Source organism: Chelonia mydas, chromosome 13 (assembly GCF_015237465.2).
Source record: "Chelonia mydas isolate rCheMyd1 chromosome 13, rCheMyd1.pri.v2, whole genome shotgun sequence".
Taxonomy (NCBI): Eukaryota; Metazoa; Chordata; order Testudines; family Cheloniidae; genus Chelonia; species Chelonia mydas.
The window spans coordinates 25494027-25512208 of NC_051253.2; the positions used below are offsets into that span (position 1 = coordinate 25494027).

The 18182-nt window shown below is 44.5% G+C and overlaps 1 protein-coding gene across 7 annotated transcripts in view; it reads left to right on the plus strand.

The window, feature by feature from the left end:
• Positions 1–17926, plus strand: part of DLGAP4 (DLG associated protein 4) — a 335649-nt gene extending 317723 nt beyond the window's left edge. For 2 of the 7 annotated variants that reach the window (XM_043527463.1, XM_043527464.1), the window contains exons 2-8: positions 5289–5400; positions 5753–6114; positions 7987–8078; positions 8505–8914; positions 11030–11121; positions 13245–13397; positions 14321–16166. In XM_043527463.1, the coding sequence (XP_043383398.1) occupies positions 8524–8914; positions 11030–11121; positions 13245–13397; positions 14321–14539 (855 nt within the window). In that variant the 5' untranslated portion in view covers positions 5289–5400; positions 5753–6114; positions 7987–8078; positions 8505–8523 and the 3' untranslated portion in view covers positions 14540–16166. Of the gene's footprint in view, positions 1–5288; positions 5401–5752; positions 6115–7986; positions 8079–8504; positions 8915–11029; positions 11122–13244; positions 13398–14310 lie in introns of all 7 variants that reach the window. The other 5 variants (XM_037915413.2, XM_043527461.1, XM_043527462.1 and 2 more) reach the window with 3 other exon arrangements.
• The last annotated feature ends 256 nt before the right edge of the window (positions 17927–18182 follow it).

The following is an 18182-nucleotide window of genomic DNA, read 5'->3' on the forward strand; positions in this document are numbered from 1 at the left end:
TCCGTCTCCACAGCCATGAGGGGCAGGGGATTCAAACCTAGTATCACTGACCACGGGGGGGTTGCTGCTGCAAACCCTAACCATGGACTGTTCTGAATTTTCATTGGAAATAATTTCTTTTTTGCTATAGCTTTTTGGTGGGGGGAGAGGCAGGTGGGGCGCAGCCCGTTTTAAATTCACATCTGGTTTATTGCAACTTAGATCTTGAAGCACTGTGCTAGTGCAGAGGTTCCCAAACTTTTTTTGTTTGTCCCCCTTTGGAGATTCATGTCCCATGCACATGCCCTTCCCATTGTCCTTCGGTGATCATGGTGGGGAGGGGTGCCCAGTACCCCCGGGGGGCTGGGTAGTCACCATGTAGGAGATGAGGAAGCCTTCCACTCCCTGCCATGGTAGGGTTGTCTCCACAGCTGAGACCCTACCTGTCTCACTTCCTCCCCACCCCACCCCATGCAGGAGAAGCGAACCATGCTGCACCCCATGAGTACTGGCTCCCTCCTGACCTTGGCCCGTCTGTGCAGCCCCACCTACTTCCCCCATGCAGGTTCTGTGTGGCAGGGGAAGTGGATAGGCCTCTGTGCACCAGGAAATTAGATGTTTGTTTGTGTTTTTCCTTCAGATGGTTGTGAGGTGAATGGGGGGGATGCGTACAGCAGAAAAGAAACCAAGTGACAAATCACTCATGGAAAGTCTTTGTATTACCTTACAAATTATGGGTTTGGTGCTCTTAAAAGAATCAAATAATAAAAAATTAAAACTCAGAGTAATGGCCATTGTCCCTTGAGGTCACTGAGAAATGGGCAGGTGATCCACTGTGACTGTGCTGGCTCTGTAAACAGGAACGACAAAGCTAACATCCTGCGGTGCCTATTTTGTTCTTTGCGGCAGCAGCAGTTTAGATCTATTTAAATAGAAAATAAAACACTGGTTGTGATCCTGGCAGCTTAGCCTTGAACAAAGGCATGTTGCAGGCAAGTCGTGGAATGGTGCTGTGAAGAATAAGGACCTCTGAAAGTATTGGTTAGGTGGTGGTGGATATTTTTTTAAAAAGCTCATGCACTTTAGCCTTTAACAAGCAATCAGCATGCTGTCCCTTAGGAACTGAGAAAATTATAAAGGTTAGGCATAGACTGTGTTCAGAATCTTAAAGGCAAAAACTAAAATTGGCTGAGGGTGAGCCAGTAGATATTGGCCAAGACTGGCTGGAAACAGCAGATGAATTCAAATAGAAGATGTCAACTTCTGAGTGTGTTTCATTCTAAAAATAGCTCTGTCAGGAAGGCTATAAAAGCCCAAAGGCCCCCTTCCGCCAATCAATTGTTAACTGCAGCGTGGCCAAGGCCATGTGTGTATGTACAGCACTGCGGCTCAGCTGCACCCCGTCTGGTGAAGACCCTCTCTGTTGATGGGAGAGAGCTCTCCCATAAGCATAAAAAACCCACCTCCATGAGTCGCAGAAGTTGTGTTGGTGGGAGAAGCTGTGTGCACGAGCACTTACGTTGGTGTAATTTATGTCGCACGGGGGTGGTTAATTCACACCCCTTAGCGACATTTATGCCGGCTTAGGCTGTAGTGTAGACCTAGCCTACGAATTTTAGTAAACTTGTTTAGATAGGACTCAAAAGCAAAAAACACCTTTGAATGGGAAGATTAAAATGCTGCAAACCAGAAATCTTGCTGTAGAAACATTTTCATCGCCGTTCTTGCTCTTTGCCTGGGACTGTTCTTGGTTTTTTAAACTAATACATTCTGCCAGCAGTGCAGAGAGCTGATGAGGACCCTTTAAGCATCATGATTCTCAGTCCTAGTTACACTGTCCTATCTTGCAGTTTGCCCCAGACCCAGCATCTCCCTGACAGAAATTAACTTGGCCTGTAAACAGTTCCGCAGTGTTATGTTATCGCTGCAAAACAATCTGCAACTTAAAATCATTTCATATTTGTGCTGCCATAGTGCCTAGAGGCTCCCACCAGAGAGCTGTTGTGCTAGGCACTATATGCACACAGCCAAAAGATGGTAAGTCCTCTTCCTTTGTAAATGCTCCACTCTAGCTAGATTGAGATGATATAACAGCAGTGAGCTCATATTTGGGTGGAGAGCTGGCAGCAGCTGAAACAACTTTGCTGGATGAGGGTGTGCAGGGAGGGGGAGAAGAGGGAGGAGGGGACTGTCTGCAGTGGGGAGGGGATCCCACTGGCATTCTCTTGTTCAAAATTGAGCCATCCTTTCTGGGATGGGCCCATTAACCAGTTGACATGAAACGCTTCTTGAAGCATGATGAAGTGGGCATGTTTCTGCAAGTGACCAAGCACCACCTTTGTTTTGATTTGTGATATTACTTAACCATTCCAAAAAATGCTCTCCAGTGTCTTCTAAATGTTGCTGAATATCAGAGCTATGAAATTTACTTGACTAAAATTGCTGTAGTTTAATTTAGCATAAATTGAGGGAGGGAAAGATGCTGGCTTAGAGACTAAGATCTGGCTATTTACTTTGCAGTTTACTTTCTTTTAGCCTCTGCTTGACAGCATAGATTTTGCTCCGTTTGCTGCAGGGGTGGGAAGTGCTTATTCTAAGGTTCTGCAAAGTACTTGAGCATGTTTAACTTTTAATCGTATTGTTTCCCTGAGTATCCTCTGTTGCCCTTGACTCCCTGATTCATTTCCAGTTGTTTCTTCTGCTTTTACTATTGAATTCACAACCTCTTTATAGCATTACTTATTCTCCATTGATGTCCGCATTCTGAGTATCTTCCTACTCACTTTCTATAGACTTCCTTTCCCTGTGAAGTCTTGCATTCACTGTCCCACACATCAAGACCAGTTCCTTTGGTGATCACTGGGAACAAGATTGAGAGGAAATACCAACCTTCAAAATGAATCTACAGGGCACCCAAAACAGAGTCCTTGCAGCCTGTGGAAGCTGGACTACTGGGCCTCATGTTTGTCTACTTTGATAACCCCAAATAAAATGTTTTCCCAGTGCGGGTTTCCCTCCCCTGCATGTTCCTGTTCTGTACACAAATAGTGACTGGTTTGCAGAAGTCCAACACCCTCTTTTGTTTTGCTTACAAGTAAGGATTTACATCAGTAGGCTAGTAATTGATTTACTGACCCAATCACACTGAAGCATGGTAGGCTGAAACAGCAGCCAGGAAATGATCAGTACTCCTCGGATACATTTACAGCCCAGCAGTAAAACAGGAGCTGTTCACTGTAATGTTGCTGTAATCCAGGCTATGTCATAGGACCCCACTGTTACGATAGCAGATGACCTCATCTAAGTTAAAGTACCTGGTTAAACTTAAGCAACTTTTTTAATAGTATTATTAGTGTTGTATCTAGCTGCAGAAGGATGAAGAGTCTGCGTGGGAGAGACCCAGGTATTTAGGAAAGGGGTTATAGTAGTATTGCAGTCAGGCTGGGTGGGAAAAGCCCGGCAGGATGGCTTCTGTTTGTCCCAAACTTAGGCCAGGTCTGCATTAGAAACTTTTGTCAGTATAGCCGTATTTGTTAGGGGTGTAACTTCTCTTACAATATTTCTATACCAGAAGAAGTCGTAGCATAGGCACAGTTTATAGCAGCATAAAAGAACTTCTGTGGGTATAGCTTATTTCACTTGTAAGCTATTTAGGCAAAAGCACTTCTTTGCCAGCGTAAGCTGCATCTATGCAGGAACTTCTGCCAGTATAGAATTGTTGGCAAAACTTTTCTAGTGTAGACCTGGTCACAGCAAAATAATGGTTTGTCACATAATCATCTACAGCAACGGTTCTCAAAGTGTGGGTCAGGACCCCAAAGTGGGTCATGACCCCATTGTAATGGGTTCTCCAGGACTGGCATTAGACTTGCTGGGGCCCAGGGCCAAAGCCTGAGCCCTACCACCTGGGGCTGAAGCCAAAGCCTAAGACCCAGCACCTGGGTCTCAGGCTTTGGTTTTGGCCCCACCTGAGGTGGTAGAGCTCAGGCGGGGTCAGGCTTTGGTCCCCACTCCTCGGGTCGTGTAGTAATTGTTGTTGTCACAAGGGAATCACGGTGCAATGAAGTTTGAGAACCCCGATATACAGAAACTGCCAGGAATTTAAAGGAGGTGACCGGAGAATAAAATCTGCCCTTCCAGCAGGGTATCTAAAAGCACTTGAAACAAAATATGCAGGTTCTCCTATACTGACTGCATGCTGCTCCAGTCTCCACAACGAAGGCTGCCCACTGGCCCATCTTTACTGGGTGCCACCATGCAAAGACATGAGTGCTGATTTAGGCTATTTCTGTCCCTCTGGTTAATTCTCTGGTATTGTCCTGTTGCTATCTCAGTGCCATTCGGCACTTAGTTTGGGTGACTTAGTGGGAATAAACTAACTGGCTGAAGGATGGGCACATGGTTACTTTTGGTTTGCAGAAGTGGAAAGCTGGACCTCTTGTACTCGGCCTTGGGAAAATGTTTCTTAGCGATTGTTAAATTCCCATACCTACTACCGCTAATAGATTTTCACTGTCACAGCCAGGGTGTGCGCGAGAGATGCTATTAGGAAGACTGTTAACATGAAAGCCTTGTCCTGATTTGAATTTGGACATAACTGTGTGCCTTTAACACATTAAAATGATCAAGTTATAACCTCGGGGCATCCTAAGGCACACAGTTATGTCTACACTAGGCTACTAACACCTTCAGAATCCTAGTCTAAGCTCCTAAATGGTTAGAGCAGCAAAGTAGTCTCGCCTCCTGTGTGAGGTTCTGCAAGGACTCCGGCTCTCTTCTAGCGGTTGTAGTGTACACCTACATCTCTTGTTTGGAAATATCAAAGCCTGACTGGTACATACAGTATCTCCTGGGTGTCTTGTGTTTTAAGTCTTTTACTATGTGAGATTTGCTGAATGCTGACACGCGGATGGCCACTGACTAATTTATTTCTAGGACTCTTCTTTATTCCGAACCACTGTACTGACGTGTGTTGTGGGATGGTGGTGTTTTATCCTCGTGAATCCAAGATGACTTTCAGTTCCCTGAACTGAGCTGCATGCTGGGGAAGATGCCGGATACCTGTTTCCAACTCTCAAATCAGTCATGGCAAATAATGTACTGTGTATTCAGAGCCAGACTTGTAAAGGTATTTAGGGACCTAAATACGTAGATAGGCCCTTCTGAAACTCCTGGCATCTCTGCATCTTTAGGCACCTAAATACCTTTAAAGATTAAAAACCAACACTTCAGGGTTTGTAAAGTGCTTTGTGACCATTATAGCTACTGCCTGCTGGAAGAAACCCTTATGGCCTCTTTCCCTTTTGTAGGAACAAACGTCAGCCTGGTCCGGATACAGAAACTTGTCAACTGATGGGAACAAAGAACTGAGCGATTTGACTTTACCAGGACACTAAACACGATTTAAAAAAAAAAATCAAGGTTCCACAGAACTTCTGCTTTGTGGTGGCCTTTCCCTGTCAAACACTCTAGCAGTTTGGCAGGATCTTCTTTACTACGTTTCCACCTTCCCGCCTCTCTCACATCATGTTGTTTCTCTTGAACTTTATTGCAGGATAGTGCTGGCTTCCCTCCCCCTCTTAAATGCTTTGGTGTGGGTCACTCAGTGCAAGCTGTTGGCATTAGATTGGTGTTTCTGCATTTCTTCAAATTTCTACTTGGAGATTTCTCCTGAATATTATAATTGACCTGCTTTTTCTTTTTCTTTCACTGTATCTCTGTCCCATTCTCTTCAATTCCATTCTCTTGCTCCTTCCCACCTCTGCTGTTGCAGGTTCATCATGCCTAGTGGCATATAAAAAGACACCTCCCCCCGTCCCACCTCGGACCACCTCAAAGCCGTTCATCTCTGTCACCGTGCAGAGCAGCACTGAATCAGCCCAGGACACCTACCTGGATAGCCAGGACCACAAGAGCGACGTCAACAGCCAATCGGGACTGAGTAATTCTTCAGACAGCTTAGACAGTACCAGAACACCCAGTGTGACAAGAGGCAGCCTTGTGACTCCAGCCAGAGATGCTCCAGAGTTACCCCAGAAAAATGCAACCTTGAAAAGTGACAAAGGAACTCTGACAAGTGAAGAGCCTAAAGTGGAGAATATCCCCAAAAGGAAGCTGTCGTCTATAGGAATACAAGTATGGAATAGTTTGTACTCCTTTGTGTAACAGAGAATGTTCTTAAATGTTCTTAACTTATCTGTTTAGCATGTGTATTGTAACTAAACATGCAGCTGAACCCCCCCAAATAGCTAAAGAAATTAACCATTTTGTAGAACAATCATCCAGTGCACTCAGAGGTGAAATACAACAAAATGTTGCTATAACAGGAATGTGTTTAGTACAAAATAAAAATGTCATAAAATAATGGAGCTCTGTTAAATGGGTAATTCTCTTTAAAGGGGCTTCTTGCCAAAAGTACATATGCACAAATGCTAGAGTTTGTGTGCCATGGACTGTATTTTCAGGTCAGTCTGCATACTGTCAATACTGTCAAGCTTCATTTAAGATTCCAGCTCTTCTATTCCAGAACTGTAAACATGTTTGGGGCTGTAATGATTATGGCACCATGGCTCTGATGCAGTCTACCTGTGGGAGTGCCCCTCCTTCACCCCTGTTGGTTCTCTGAGAACTTCTATTGCTGAAAGCAAACAGAACATACAAACTAATGAAAACCAGTTGCTAGCTTTATAGCCCAATGAAAACTGCTCAGGGAGAAGAGTGTGTATCCAAGCTTTGTCCTGCAAAGGCTTCTTTTGGAGAAGTTTAATAAATAAAAAACAAACAAAAAAAAACACTAATCTATTTGCCTTTTGCTTGTGGACAACCTTTCAAATGCAGGTGGCTAAGCTTTATGTTCATCTGTTGTATCCACAAGCGCCTGCTGTACGTCACCTTATGACATGCTGAAGTAGTAACCTCCCACTTGCTAGTTTAAATGCAAAACATGTGGGTTCGGCAGGTGTGACTATGGGTTTGAAAGTGCAGTTTAAAACCCATCTTCTATAGCACCAGACTTCCCCGTTTTCTTCATCCTGTAGAAACAACCTTTTATCCAACGTAATATGCACCTCGATATAACCACGTTAAATTCTTCTGTGTTGAAGCCATACCCAAAGCAGACAAGTTAGTCCTTGCTTACCATCTTGTCCACAGTTAATCATTCTGAATGCCATGGAAGTTCGGCAGTGCAAACTGTACCTTCAACATGAGGCTTTACATTGGGTTGTGAATTGTTCTGCTGCTGAAATCTAGCTGGCAGAAAGAAAAGGAGTACTTGTGGCACCTTAGAGACTAACAGCTCACTTCATCCAATGTCACTGTGATATTGATTCTTCCCCACAGAAATAGTGGGAGTTGGAGCAAACAACGGTGCGGGGGAGGGGTAGAGGAAGAATTCCCTTTTTAAAGAGTCTGACCGTTTTGACCTGCTCCCCCCGACCCTATTCTGGGGTTGAGGTTCTCATGCTGTGACCTACCCTACCTCCAGTACCTGGGTTCACCTACGGCTGCAACTAACTCCTTAGGGCTTCCATGTTGTTCTTGGGTGGGGAGAGGGAAAGTTGATGAGAGGATACGAGGCTTCAGAAAGTTTGAGAGCCCCTGTTCTAGGGATGCCGCTTTGACAGTCAGGCTGCTGCCCTCTCTTGAGCCTCAGAACGGCCATCTGCCTGCCTGCCTTGTACATGCAGCTGCTCTGAGGCACCAAAACCCTTCGCCTACGTGTTTCTATTGTGGCAGTTGATAAAGCCAGATCCAGAATGGCTGTCTGATTACTGCAGGGCTAGGGATAAACTCTGACGTCCTCAGCAGATTGGGGCACTGGTGACTTCTCCTTAGGCTAGCAGTCTATCCATCCTGTGCCATCCATCCTAAAACAGCCTTCGAATTGGTTTACAGCATCTGTATGCTCTGTGTGTGTGGTTGCATCTCTCTTGTTCTACTAACATGAATTCTAGCAGCAAGTTTTTGTTTGTTTTTTTGTTTGTTTGTTTTGTTTTGTTTAATAAGGTTGACTGCCTTCAGCCAGTGGCAAAGGAGGAGCCCCCTACACCAACCACCAAATTCCAGTCCATCGGAGTACAGGTAGAGGACGAGTGGCGGTAAGTGAAAGACACAGGCTCTTTTATTTTATCCCTTTAAACTGCACTTTGCCAATTACCTGAGACCCATGTCTCAATACTAACTGTGATGAGCAGCAGCACATACTTTTATCAAAAAAAGTACTTGCTCTGTAATGTAAACAGCTAAATCAATGGGCGCTTGAAATAAAAACCGAACCCAAGATGTAATTAGAGATGCACGTCAGTCATTTCGTCTGAATGGCCTAGTGCAGTAAGCAGGCAACCTTATAATTTTGTCTGTCTGCATGTGTGGTGTGGGTATTTGTGTTTAAGGCGGTGGGGCTGAGGGGGAAACAAGGCTCAGCTGCAGGCACCGTAAACAAACCCGTTGCATTGTGTACCAGTGTGTGAATCCAGCCAGTTGGAGGGCTCCCCTTCATTCTCTTGCTCCTGCTCTTTCTGCAGAAACAGCCACTCTCGCAGTATGTCCTCCAAACAGGACGCCGATTCCGATGCACAGGAACCGAATCACTCAAGCTGTAAATCGTCTGAGAGAAGCCTTGCTGATTGTCCCCCGCGCCACAACTCCGTCAGCGTTGATGCCAGTACCAGGCAACCAGCCAAGCCCTCCCAGTTCAAGAGAAATCTCTCCTATGGAGATAGTAGTGACCCAGCCCTAGAGCCTTCCTCTCTCCCTCCTCCAGACCCTTGGCTTGAGACGTCCTCCAACTCACCATCAGAACCAACACAACCAGGAGCCTGCAGGCGGGATGGGTACTGGTTTCTGAAACTGCTGCAGGCAGAAACAGAAAGGTTAGAAGGATGGTGCCGTCAGATGGACCAGGAGACCAAAGAGAACAATCTCTCTGAAGAAGGTGGGTGTTGAGAACTGCATGGCACTCGGGAGGAACATGGGGTGTAACTGGAATGGGGAAAACTTATTTGTAGTGGCCTGATAAACTTGTGGTGGGATAAAATTTAAGAAAATGAGAATTGAAGCTGAGTAGCTGGAGAATCTTCCTGACAGTGAGGGTCTGTCTTCACTGGGATAAAAAACCCACGGCTGGGCTGGGTCAGCTGTCTCAGGCTGCGGGGCTAAAAACCCTGCGAGGGTGGACATACCTTGAGACTTGCTAGCATGTGGAACACCCTGACAAAGGAAAGGGGTGGTGCTGGCCAGGAAGGGACTAGATGGGATAAGTGTTAGTCTGATTCTAAAATCACATGGAGCAGGCACAGAGTGAGGTTACTTAGGAAAGTAAATGTGGGTGGCATTGCTACAGTGGGCATGATCTTTACCTAGGGCTGGGTTGTAACGCCAGAAGCTGCACTGCCCTAGGAGTGACTCAGACACAAATCACTGCTCCGTTGTTTGGGAGGTACGGGGTGGCTTACATCATCCCATTTACTCTTCATTTCCCCTCCCCCAGCCTCCACACATCAAGCCAGCTGTTCTGGCTGGCAAGTTGGACAAGCAGGGCAGGGCTGTTCCCACTCTTAGACCTTCCTCACCTGCTTGCTTGCAGGGGCAGGATCAAGGGACCAGCTTTGCTCTCCCCCCATGGCAGGAGCTGTGCGCTGAGCAGCCCTTACTCATTTGAGCAAGGGAGTAATAGGGGATGGGGTCCATCTAGCCCTTAGTAAATATTTCCCAGCAAATTCTTTAATGCAGAACTAAGTCTGAAAGTGTGTTTGGAGAGTCCAGCTCATGCCCAGCAAACCAGACCCAAATACTAAAAACAGTTAAAGCCCAGAAAATGAACAGGTAAAGGATCTGTCATTGAGTTCCTCACTGCCATATGATCCTGCAATGCATTTGAGAGTTCTTGCTTTGTCTTCAGCTGAGCCTCCAGAAGTAAAAAGCCCAAACGCTTCTATTCGTGGCAAGAGAGGACAATGTTTCCACACCTAAGAGCTCCGCTGAGCACTCTGAGGAAGAGTCTTTAAATCCTGGGACCTAACACTTCGTTCTGCTAAATATTTATGAACTGCTCAATGTTTAAACCTTTCTGTGAAAAGAGATGGTTGATTTGCCCTCCTCATGATCCTCTTGTATTTTGGAAGAGTGGGTTAAGGTCTGTCTGAGTGCATATGCCTGCAGGTCAGGGGCATTGCACATTCAATGGTGGCTCGCCTATAGATTGTGCCTTAAAAGGCTTGTCATTCAACCTTGCTGTAGGCTCTAATCTAATGATTTTAGTGCCCTCTGTTTTAGGAAGCATCGCGCTATAGATACCAATAGTACTGTGTACAAATTGGACAATAAGTGAAGCAATCTATCACAGCTGGAATGCGGCTTCCCTTCTCTGTAGAATTAGGGGTCTCTGGAATTCACTTTCTCTAAGTACATAATGGGGAAGAGGGGTTCTAGAGGATATCAAACTGGCTTCTAGGGACAAGTCTACAGTTCAAAACAAAAAACCTGCAGCAGGTGAGTCTCAGAATCCGGGTCAGCTGACTTGGACTTGCGGTCTCACACTATGGGACTAAAAATAGCAGTGTAGATGTTTAGGCTCAGGTAGCTCCGGCCCAAACCCCAAACATCTACACTGCTGTTTTTAGCCCCGTAGCTCGAGCCCAAGTCAGTTGACTGGACTCTGAGACTTGCTGCCACAGGTCTCTCTTTGCAGTGTAAAACATACCCAAAAACGATTCCTCTGCCTAGGAACCTCAGTAAAACTCTACTGCAGAAACAGAATCGTGTGGCAGCGTGGCTGTCTGCCATCCTTGATGGCTCTCTTGGCAGTAGAACAAGGAAGAACAAAGTATACAGAGACCTAGGGGCAATGCATCCATTTGTAACAATAGATCATTCGTGACATGGCTTGTTTAAAACATGAGTGTAAAACACAATTTTGCTCATAGAACAAGTGTAAGCCAATGTGTATAAATGCTAGGAAGCATCTTAACTTTTTGAAAAATTCTTGTTTGCTACATTCAGATGTTTTTATTTCTTATCTAACGTCTCAAATTCCTTTTTCTTTCTTTAGTCTTAGGGAAAGTCCTCAGCGCAGTGGGCAGCGCACAGTTACTAATGTCACAAAAGTTCCAGCAGTTCCGGGGCCTCTGTGAGCAAAACTTGGTGAGTAGAAGTAACTTTGTAAAATGGCAGTTGTCTAACCACAGCTCTGTACTGCTAAGCTGAAGCAGCTCTGTGTATAATACAACCGGGCCGTTTCCTGGTGCCAAAGATGGATGATGCTTTTTAAAATAAAAACTAAGCGGGTCTCACAAGCTGTGCGGTAACAGGAGGCTGACTTTCTTAACATGCACTTACTGTCAGTTTAGCAACCGAAGAGGGGTAGCTTGGGCACCTCACACATTTTCTTGTTGTATGTGTGCAGCATTAAAGCTATGTTCTGCCCTGGGATGCCTGCTCATGATTCTCACTGATATCAGTGGTAGCCAAGCACATCTATTGGGAGGCATAATTTGGCTCGAGTATTTATCAGAGAGGATTGAAACAAATGTCTGTAATTTGCTCGAGGCTTGAATCCTGGTAGGCTGCAGAGAGATTCTGCGTTCCGAATGCCTGGTTGAGCCATATATTTTATTACTCTGAAATATTTTTTAAGATGAACTGCAAAGGGTTAGCCAAAAATGAAGTGTTTATAAAAAGCCCCCAAACGCTCTCAGAATACGCTTACCCTGCATGGCTGATGGAACCGTCCCCACAGTACTGATTCCAGTTGCTTGTAAAATGCTGTGTGTGACTCAGACTTCTTCAAATGTGGCGAAGTTGCTTGTCCTGGCTTAGGTCTCAACAGGACCAACTTAAAATTTTTAAAATGTATTTTTAGATTTATCCGAGGGTGAAAGCCCTTCTGATGTTTAAGGAACACTTCAGTCAGGGCTCAGTAGCTTTTATTGAAACCTTCTGGGGAAAATAATTTAGCCTTCAGGCTGAGGTATGAGTCAAACTGCAGCCCCAGTGGACATTTCTTGGAAAAGTTTTATGGGCCATGAAAATAGGGGGTAGTGCTGAATGACTGCTTTTGGTTGTGCTGATAGCTGTAATGACATTTGTACTGGCAGAGAATCCAGGGGCCAGACTTTCTAGAAAGCTCAGCATGTTGGGTGCATGCTGAGTATGGAGATCTTTTAAAAATCTGACACCAGATGTGTGTGTTGAGCACTCTGAAAACCAGGTCCATGTGTAGAGCTCAGATTCTTCAGGGACCCAACTCCAGTTCACTTGGAACAGCTAGCTGTTTGGAGAAACTTCTGTCATCTATTTAGAATATTTCAAACCAGTTGTGGGTTACTGTTAAACTCCCACAGTTCCATTTCAGAGAGAATGTATTTTACTTCTGACCAAGTTCTAGCAGAAACAAACAGCTTGTTTGCATTTCTGTGTATCAAGTGGCACTCAGGTTCTCAGGCTTTATCCCGTTTGGTCTGATTATGGTTTGTCCAGTTTTGTTATTTCAAGTATTACCATAGCATCTGGATGCCTAAAAAAGAAACCACAAATTTTCTGGTCTCTGAACTCAAACTTAGGACTTCTGGTATGGTAGCTCTGCGGGATTAGCACTAGGCTAAGCAGCCGTCTTGCTTCCTGCTACCAACATGTACTTGGATTCTAGACTGGGTCTCTCCTACGGTAAATGTTGTCAGGGTTGGCCAGGACCAAGGCATCGTAAGTGACATCTGTCTGTCTACGGGAGACAGAACTTTCTCTGGGGGCTAATCAGAAGCTGTGGAATGAACTCCCCCAAGTACTAAGGAACAGCATAAACATCACCACCTTCACTCCAAGTGCAAGGCACAATTTTTTGTCTGTGTCTTCTGTAATGTAAACATATAGCAACATGTATATTTTTGAAAATCCCTATCAAAACAAGATATTCCACTGCACACACGTCTCTACTGGAGAGAGAATGAGAGGGGGGGGGGAAAAAAGACAAATATTTAGTCACTTGCTTATTGCACTGTTGGAATGTGCTCATACTATGCTGATGGGTACAGTACAAGAACCTATAGAGAAGAGAACATGCACTGTGTGGTGAAGATGAGACATTTTGGTTGTCCTCTTCCTATGGATACTTGAGAGAAACGTCTGCAGTTTCAGTTCCAGCCAGTAGATGTCGACATGAGCTGAGAATTGCAAAGGGTAAAAGTGTAATGTAGCACAGACTTCTGTAATCTCATGACTTCGGTGACATGCTGTTTCTGATTTTCTTGTTGATACCCTCTCCCTTGCAGAACCCCAGTGCCAATCCCAGACCCACAGCCCAGGACCTAGCTGGGTTTTGGGATCTCTTGCAGTTGTCCATTGAAGACATCAGCATGAAATTTGATGAGCTCTACCACCTAAAGGCTAACAGCTGGCAACTGGCAGAAACACCGGAGAAGAAGGTGAGCATGGGGCAGTTCAGAGTGGCCAAACTATTGTGCACTCTGCTGAGTCAGCAATAGCCCTTCTGTTGTAGCTCTATGTTCTTTAACTACCATTTCATGGATTAGATTTCTGAAACTGCTGCTGTCTTCTGCTTGCTGCGTACTCTCTACCTTTTCTTAATGCATGTAATCATAATAATGTTTCCTGCATGTTCAAAAGCAGAAAAAAGTCTCCCCCTACATGTAATCTCCTGTGAGGTGCATCAAGAAGATTCCTATAGAATAAATTAAAATGAGTTTTAGAAACTCCTTAAACCTTCAGGGAAAAAGTGTTTGGGGGGGTCAAGGGTGGATGAGTAAATAGCACACATTTACATAGCGGGAGGTGACAGGCTCTTTGTTAAATGGATGTTGGATAAAGAGGCTAAGTTTTTACTGAATAGGCTGTAATCAGTACCCGTGAGAACCATCTCACTTTAAACCCATGTGTGTGCTTTATTTCTATGCCTACATCAGTTCTGAAACGTGGGGGGGACATGAGTCGCAGCTCACTATGTATTATAAAGCTTATATGGCACACTGTAGTTCTGCCTCTTAAAGTCCAGCTGTGTTAATCTTCTCAATGTGCTCTGACCCATCATTAAGCCCTAGGAGCAACCTGCAAACCCATATCTGCTTCCGGGGGTGGGATTCTGTGCCACCAGAGAGTGAGACTAAGTGCATTGTCTGTTAAATGGAAAGCAGAGAGTAAAAACTGTATGTAACAGAAGTGTCTTGGACCAGAATCCTTTCTCCTCATTCACTTGATGCTCCGTTGCTGAAAGGCATGTCCCCCTTTGGGCCACAAACCATTCCCTCTCCTTGTTGTCTCAGAAGAGAGTGAACTTTTGTATGTGCATTTTTATTTTATGTTTTGTCTGTCTTCTTACTGTCTCTTAAAGGAAGAGAAGAAACCACCCCCTCCAGTGCCAAAGAAGCCAGCCAAGCCCAAAACCCCACTGAACCGGGACAAAGCCTCTGACTCTGTGGATAAGCAACGCCAGGAAGCTCGCAAGCGTCTCATGGCAGCCAAGCGGGCTGCCTCTGTCCGGCAGAATTCTGCCACGGAGAGCGCGGACAGCATTGAAATCTACGTCCCTGAGGCACAGACCCGCCTTTGAGCAAAGGGGAAGAGGAAGGAAACACATGTTTTTCTAAATCATTAAAGAGGAAAAAAAAATTCTCTCTGAACTTAGTGTGATTTATTCAGTCTAGAGACGCTGAGCCAACCTGGCAAAGGGCTCCCAATTCGGCTTTTTTTCTCTCAGCTTTAAGTAATGAAGATTTTAAAAAAATTCCACACACAACAACAACAAAAATTCCCCCTCTTGTTTTCTCTCACTGGCTATGGTGTTGCTGAACAGACTGAAAAGACTCCTGGAAGCCCCAGCCCCTCAGACTTGGAACTTCAATCTTTTTACTTGTTCAATCTAATGAGAATTATTAGCTTGTTTACAAGAAGAGGACAACAAAAAAAATGAAGCCTTGAGCACTTGCCATGCTGTGTTCTTTCTCCTTCTCCTCAGCTCTGTTCTTCCTTATCCTTAGGGTTTTTTTCTTCTACCTCTTATTCTACCCTGTCCACCCCCTCTCTCCCACTTTTTGCATGGCTTTGTTTACTGTGTTAGAAATAACCTCTCTTCCACAGAGCTCCCGAAGAGAACATCTGTTCAGCGTGTACTGTTGTTGCACTCTGCTAGCAAGCAGCCTTTCTTTCTTTTTCCTTTAGTGGGGGGGAGGGTAGAGGGGCAAAGTGCAGGGGCAGGGCAGCAGGGTTCACATATCGATGTATTTGGTTGAAACGGAAGGAGGAAAAGCTCTGTGGAATGTAATGCAGAGTCCTTAATGCAGCCTGGAAGCAAATGTGTGCAATAAGATGGTGATGGATGCAGCGCTTCGTTGGCTGATTCCAAAAGAAAGAGGGCCCCACTCCAGGCACAGGATGGGAGCTGGAAGGATGATGTGGTGGAACAGTGTGACCCCTGTACATACACACACGCACATACACATGCACACACGCACACATACACTTATTTTGTCCCCTTCTACACATTTTATTTTCCTGAGAATCACTTGTTACAAAAGCAGTTGCTACACAGTGGAGACCTGTTTGAAGGGGGAGGAAGAGGGTAATGATAGGGTATTTCAGGGTGGAGGCCTGGGTTTTCTACAAAAAGAAGGGGGAGGGTGGCTAATGGCAGGCTGGCAGCCGGCCTACCTGTATGTATGTGTACATATGCACATATACACTTACTAGGATCTGTATATTTAATGCATACACACGTATACATACCCATACACACGTGCAAGTGGTGTATTAAAAGCACCTCAGTGAGAGTGGATGTATGTATAGCATATATTTTTACATGTACTATATCTAGATGTGTGTAAAAGTGTGTGTAAAAATATATACCCTGTGTGTAATCAGATTATTTTTCCTTGTATCCCGTGCTTTTTTTGGTGGGGAGGGAGGGGTTGCTAAATATTTTGATCCTTTTTAGCTCCTTCTTCCGCCTCACTCCTCCTTTTCAGTTTAGCTTTTTGGAGTCGGGACTGAATGCCAGCAGCGCGTTCTTTTCCACCCTCCCCAAAACGAACACCTGCCCCCAAGTTAAGCAATCATGTTGTTTGAGTGGGGAGATCTTGTCTGTTTCATGTGGGGGAAATCCCAAAGGAATTTAAATCAGGGTGTTGGTGATCAAAAAGGAGAAAAAAATAAAATAAAAACCTAAATCCTATCTAAGTGAACACTGTATACTGTGTTTATGCATATATAGTATGACAGATTTCTCCTCCTACCATATAAATCTCGTAGCCTGCAATGACCGTAAACAAAGTGGCTCAAATCTAGCATTGGCTTTTAACTTTATGGGTAGAAGATGTTGACTTGCTGGATTTTTTTTAAATAAGGCTTTTTAGAGTTTCTTAGCATTCTAAAATTAGGAACATGTAGAATGTGAGTTCATCTTAATCATGTTTCCAAAGGTACCCAGACTGCTGGGGTACTCTCCCCAAAGCAGTTGAGCAGTTGTTTTCTGGGCTCAGTGTTAGGGGCTGTAGCCTGTTTTGCTGAGCTGAAAAACCTCTTTAAATGGCGTGGGGACCATTCACACTGCCTCAGTCAATCATACCTGGTCTATTGCCCAAAGAGTTCCAAGCATATTCCCTGGGTTCTGGCCAGGCACAGTGAAGCAGGGCATGTATAATGGGTTTATGGTGGGTAAGATATATTGTCAGTGTCTCAAGCCATGGTAGATAATCAGAAGCAAGTGTATGCCTCTCTGCCAGACTTTCGTTAGATCAGTATCTCCTTACTTTCCTGCAGGAATAAGGTTTAATAAAGCAAGGACAGCTGACTGATAAAATAAAACAAAATTCAAAACTAACCTCAGTTTATAGCTCTGATATTTTCCCCCCTTTAAAAAAAAAAAAAAAAGACCATATTCTTGGTTTTTGTTTTTTTAATGGGCTTCTTAACCTCTAGGGCACAGTTGAGTTGTTTAAACGACATGGACGTGACTTCTCTGTAATATCTGTGAACTGATGCACTAGACTGTGGGTCTGTAGACGTACTGTATGTGTGTGATTGTGTACTAGCGTATTTCAGTGTTCGCTTCAAGGGTTTGAATGCAATCTAAGTCTCCCATTTCTCCAGCATACCTCGTAACCCCCTGAGAGCCAGTCAACAGTTGGGGAGATTTAATTTGCACATGCAAATTAATTTGTTTTTTTCCCCTAATAGGGTGACATGGTAGCAACAGACCTACCTCCTGATCTAGAGCTAACAGCACGGTCATTGACATTGAAATAGGCTTCTGACCATGAAAGGGGATGTTCTCACCACCTCGATTATTCTTGAATCCAGGAATTAAATTTGGTTTTAGATGTTATGAAGATACAATCCAGCTGGCCTCCTAGGCTCAAGTCATTTTGATTAATTCAAAGGGCAGCAATACATCAAACCTAATAAATAAACTCACTCCTTGTGCCTCCCACAGACCTGTGCTGATCCCTGTCATTTTGACTATAAACGCTGGGAGGCGGGCAACTTTGTTTCATCTTGGGAGTGGTTCTGGTCCATTCAGTGCAGAAACAGTTCCGTTTCAGATGTCCTTACTGCTTGACCACTCTCATTTTCCCCAGTCAGCCCCCGAATGGAAAGTAGGTACAACCTCTGTTCTCAAGGTAGTGGGAAAAGAGGAAAGACTGTTCTCAACCTCTAGTTTAAGATCAGCCTAATAATATAGCAATAGTGTTAATAATTTGGGGGGTGGAGGGGAGGGAGAAGGAATAATGCTGAGTATTTTTCCCTTTCACAGACGGAGCTCCTTGTTTTTAGTAGTCTAAGGAGATTCTCGAAGGAAACAGCCACAACTGAAGTGATTGGAATTACAGGAAATCTATAGTGGTTATGAAAATCCTAAACCCAAAGCCTATTTCTTGAAACTGTGCTTAATAGAGGTTTCTATAGCTCTAATTATCTAATACTATGTGGATGTGATTTTTTTTAATTGTACATACAGTGCTACAATTAACATGATTTTGTTCTTAAATCTTGAATTGTGCGAAACTTCCCGCAATGATCTAGCCTCCTTTACTTCACTTTAGCTCCAGGGCAGAAGTAAGAAGCTGTCTAGCCCCATGTTTGTTAATCTTCCCTAGGTTGTTTTTTTAAAATGTGACTCGAATTCCACAGGAAGCCTTATATCTAGACTGATGCCCAACACTTTGTAATGCGAACCTTGCTGCCATTGTAGACTAGTA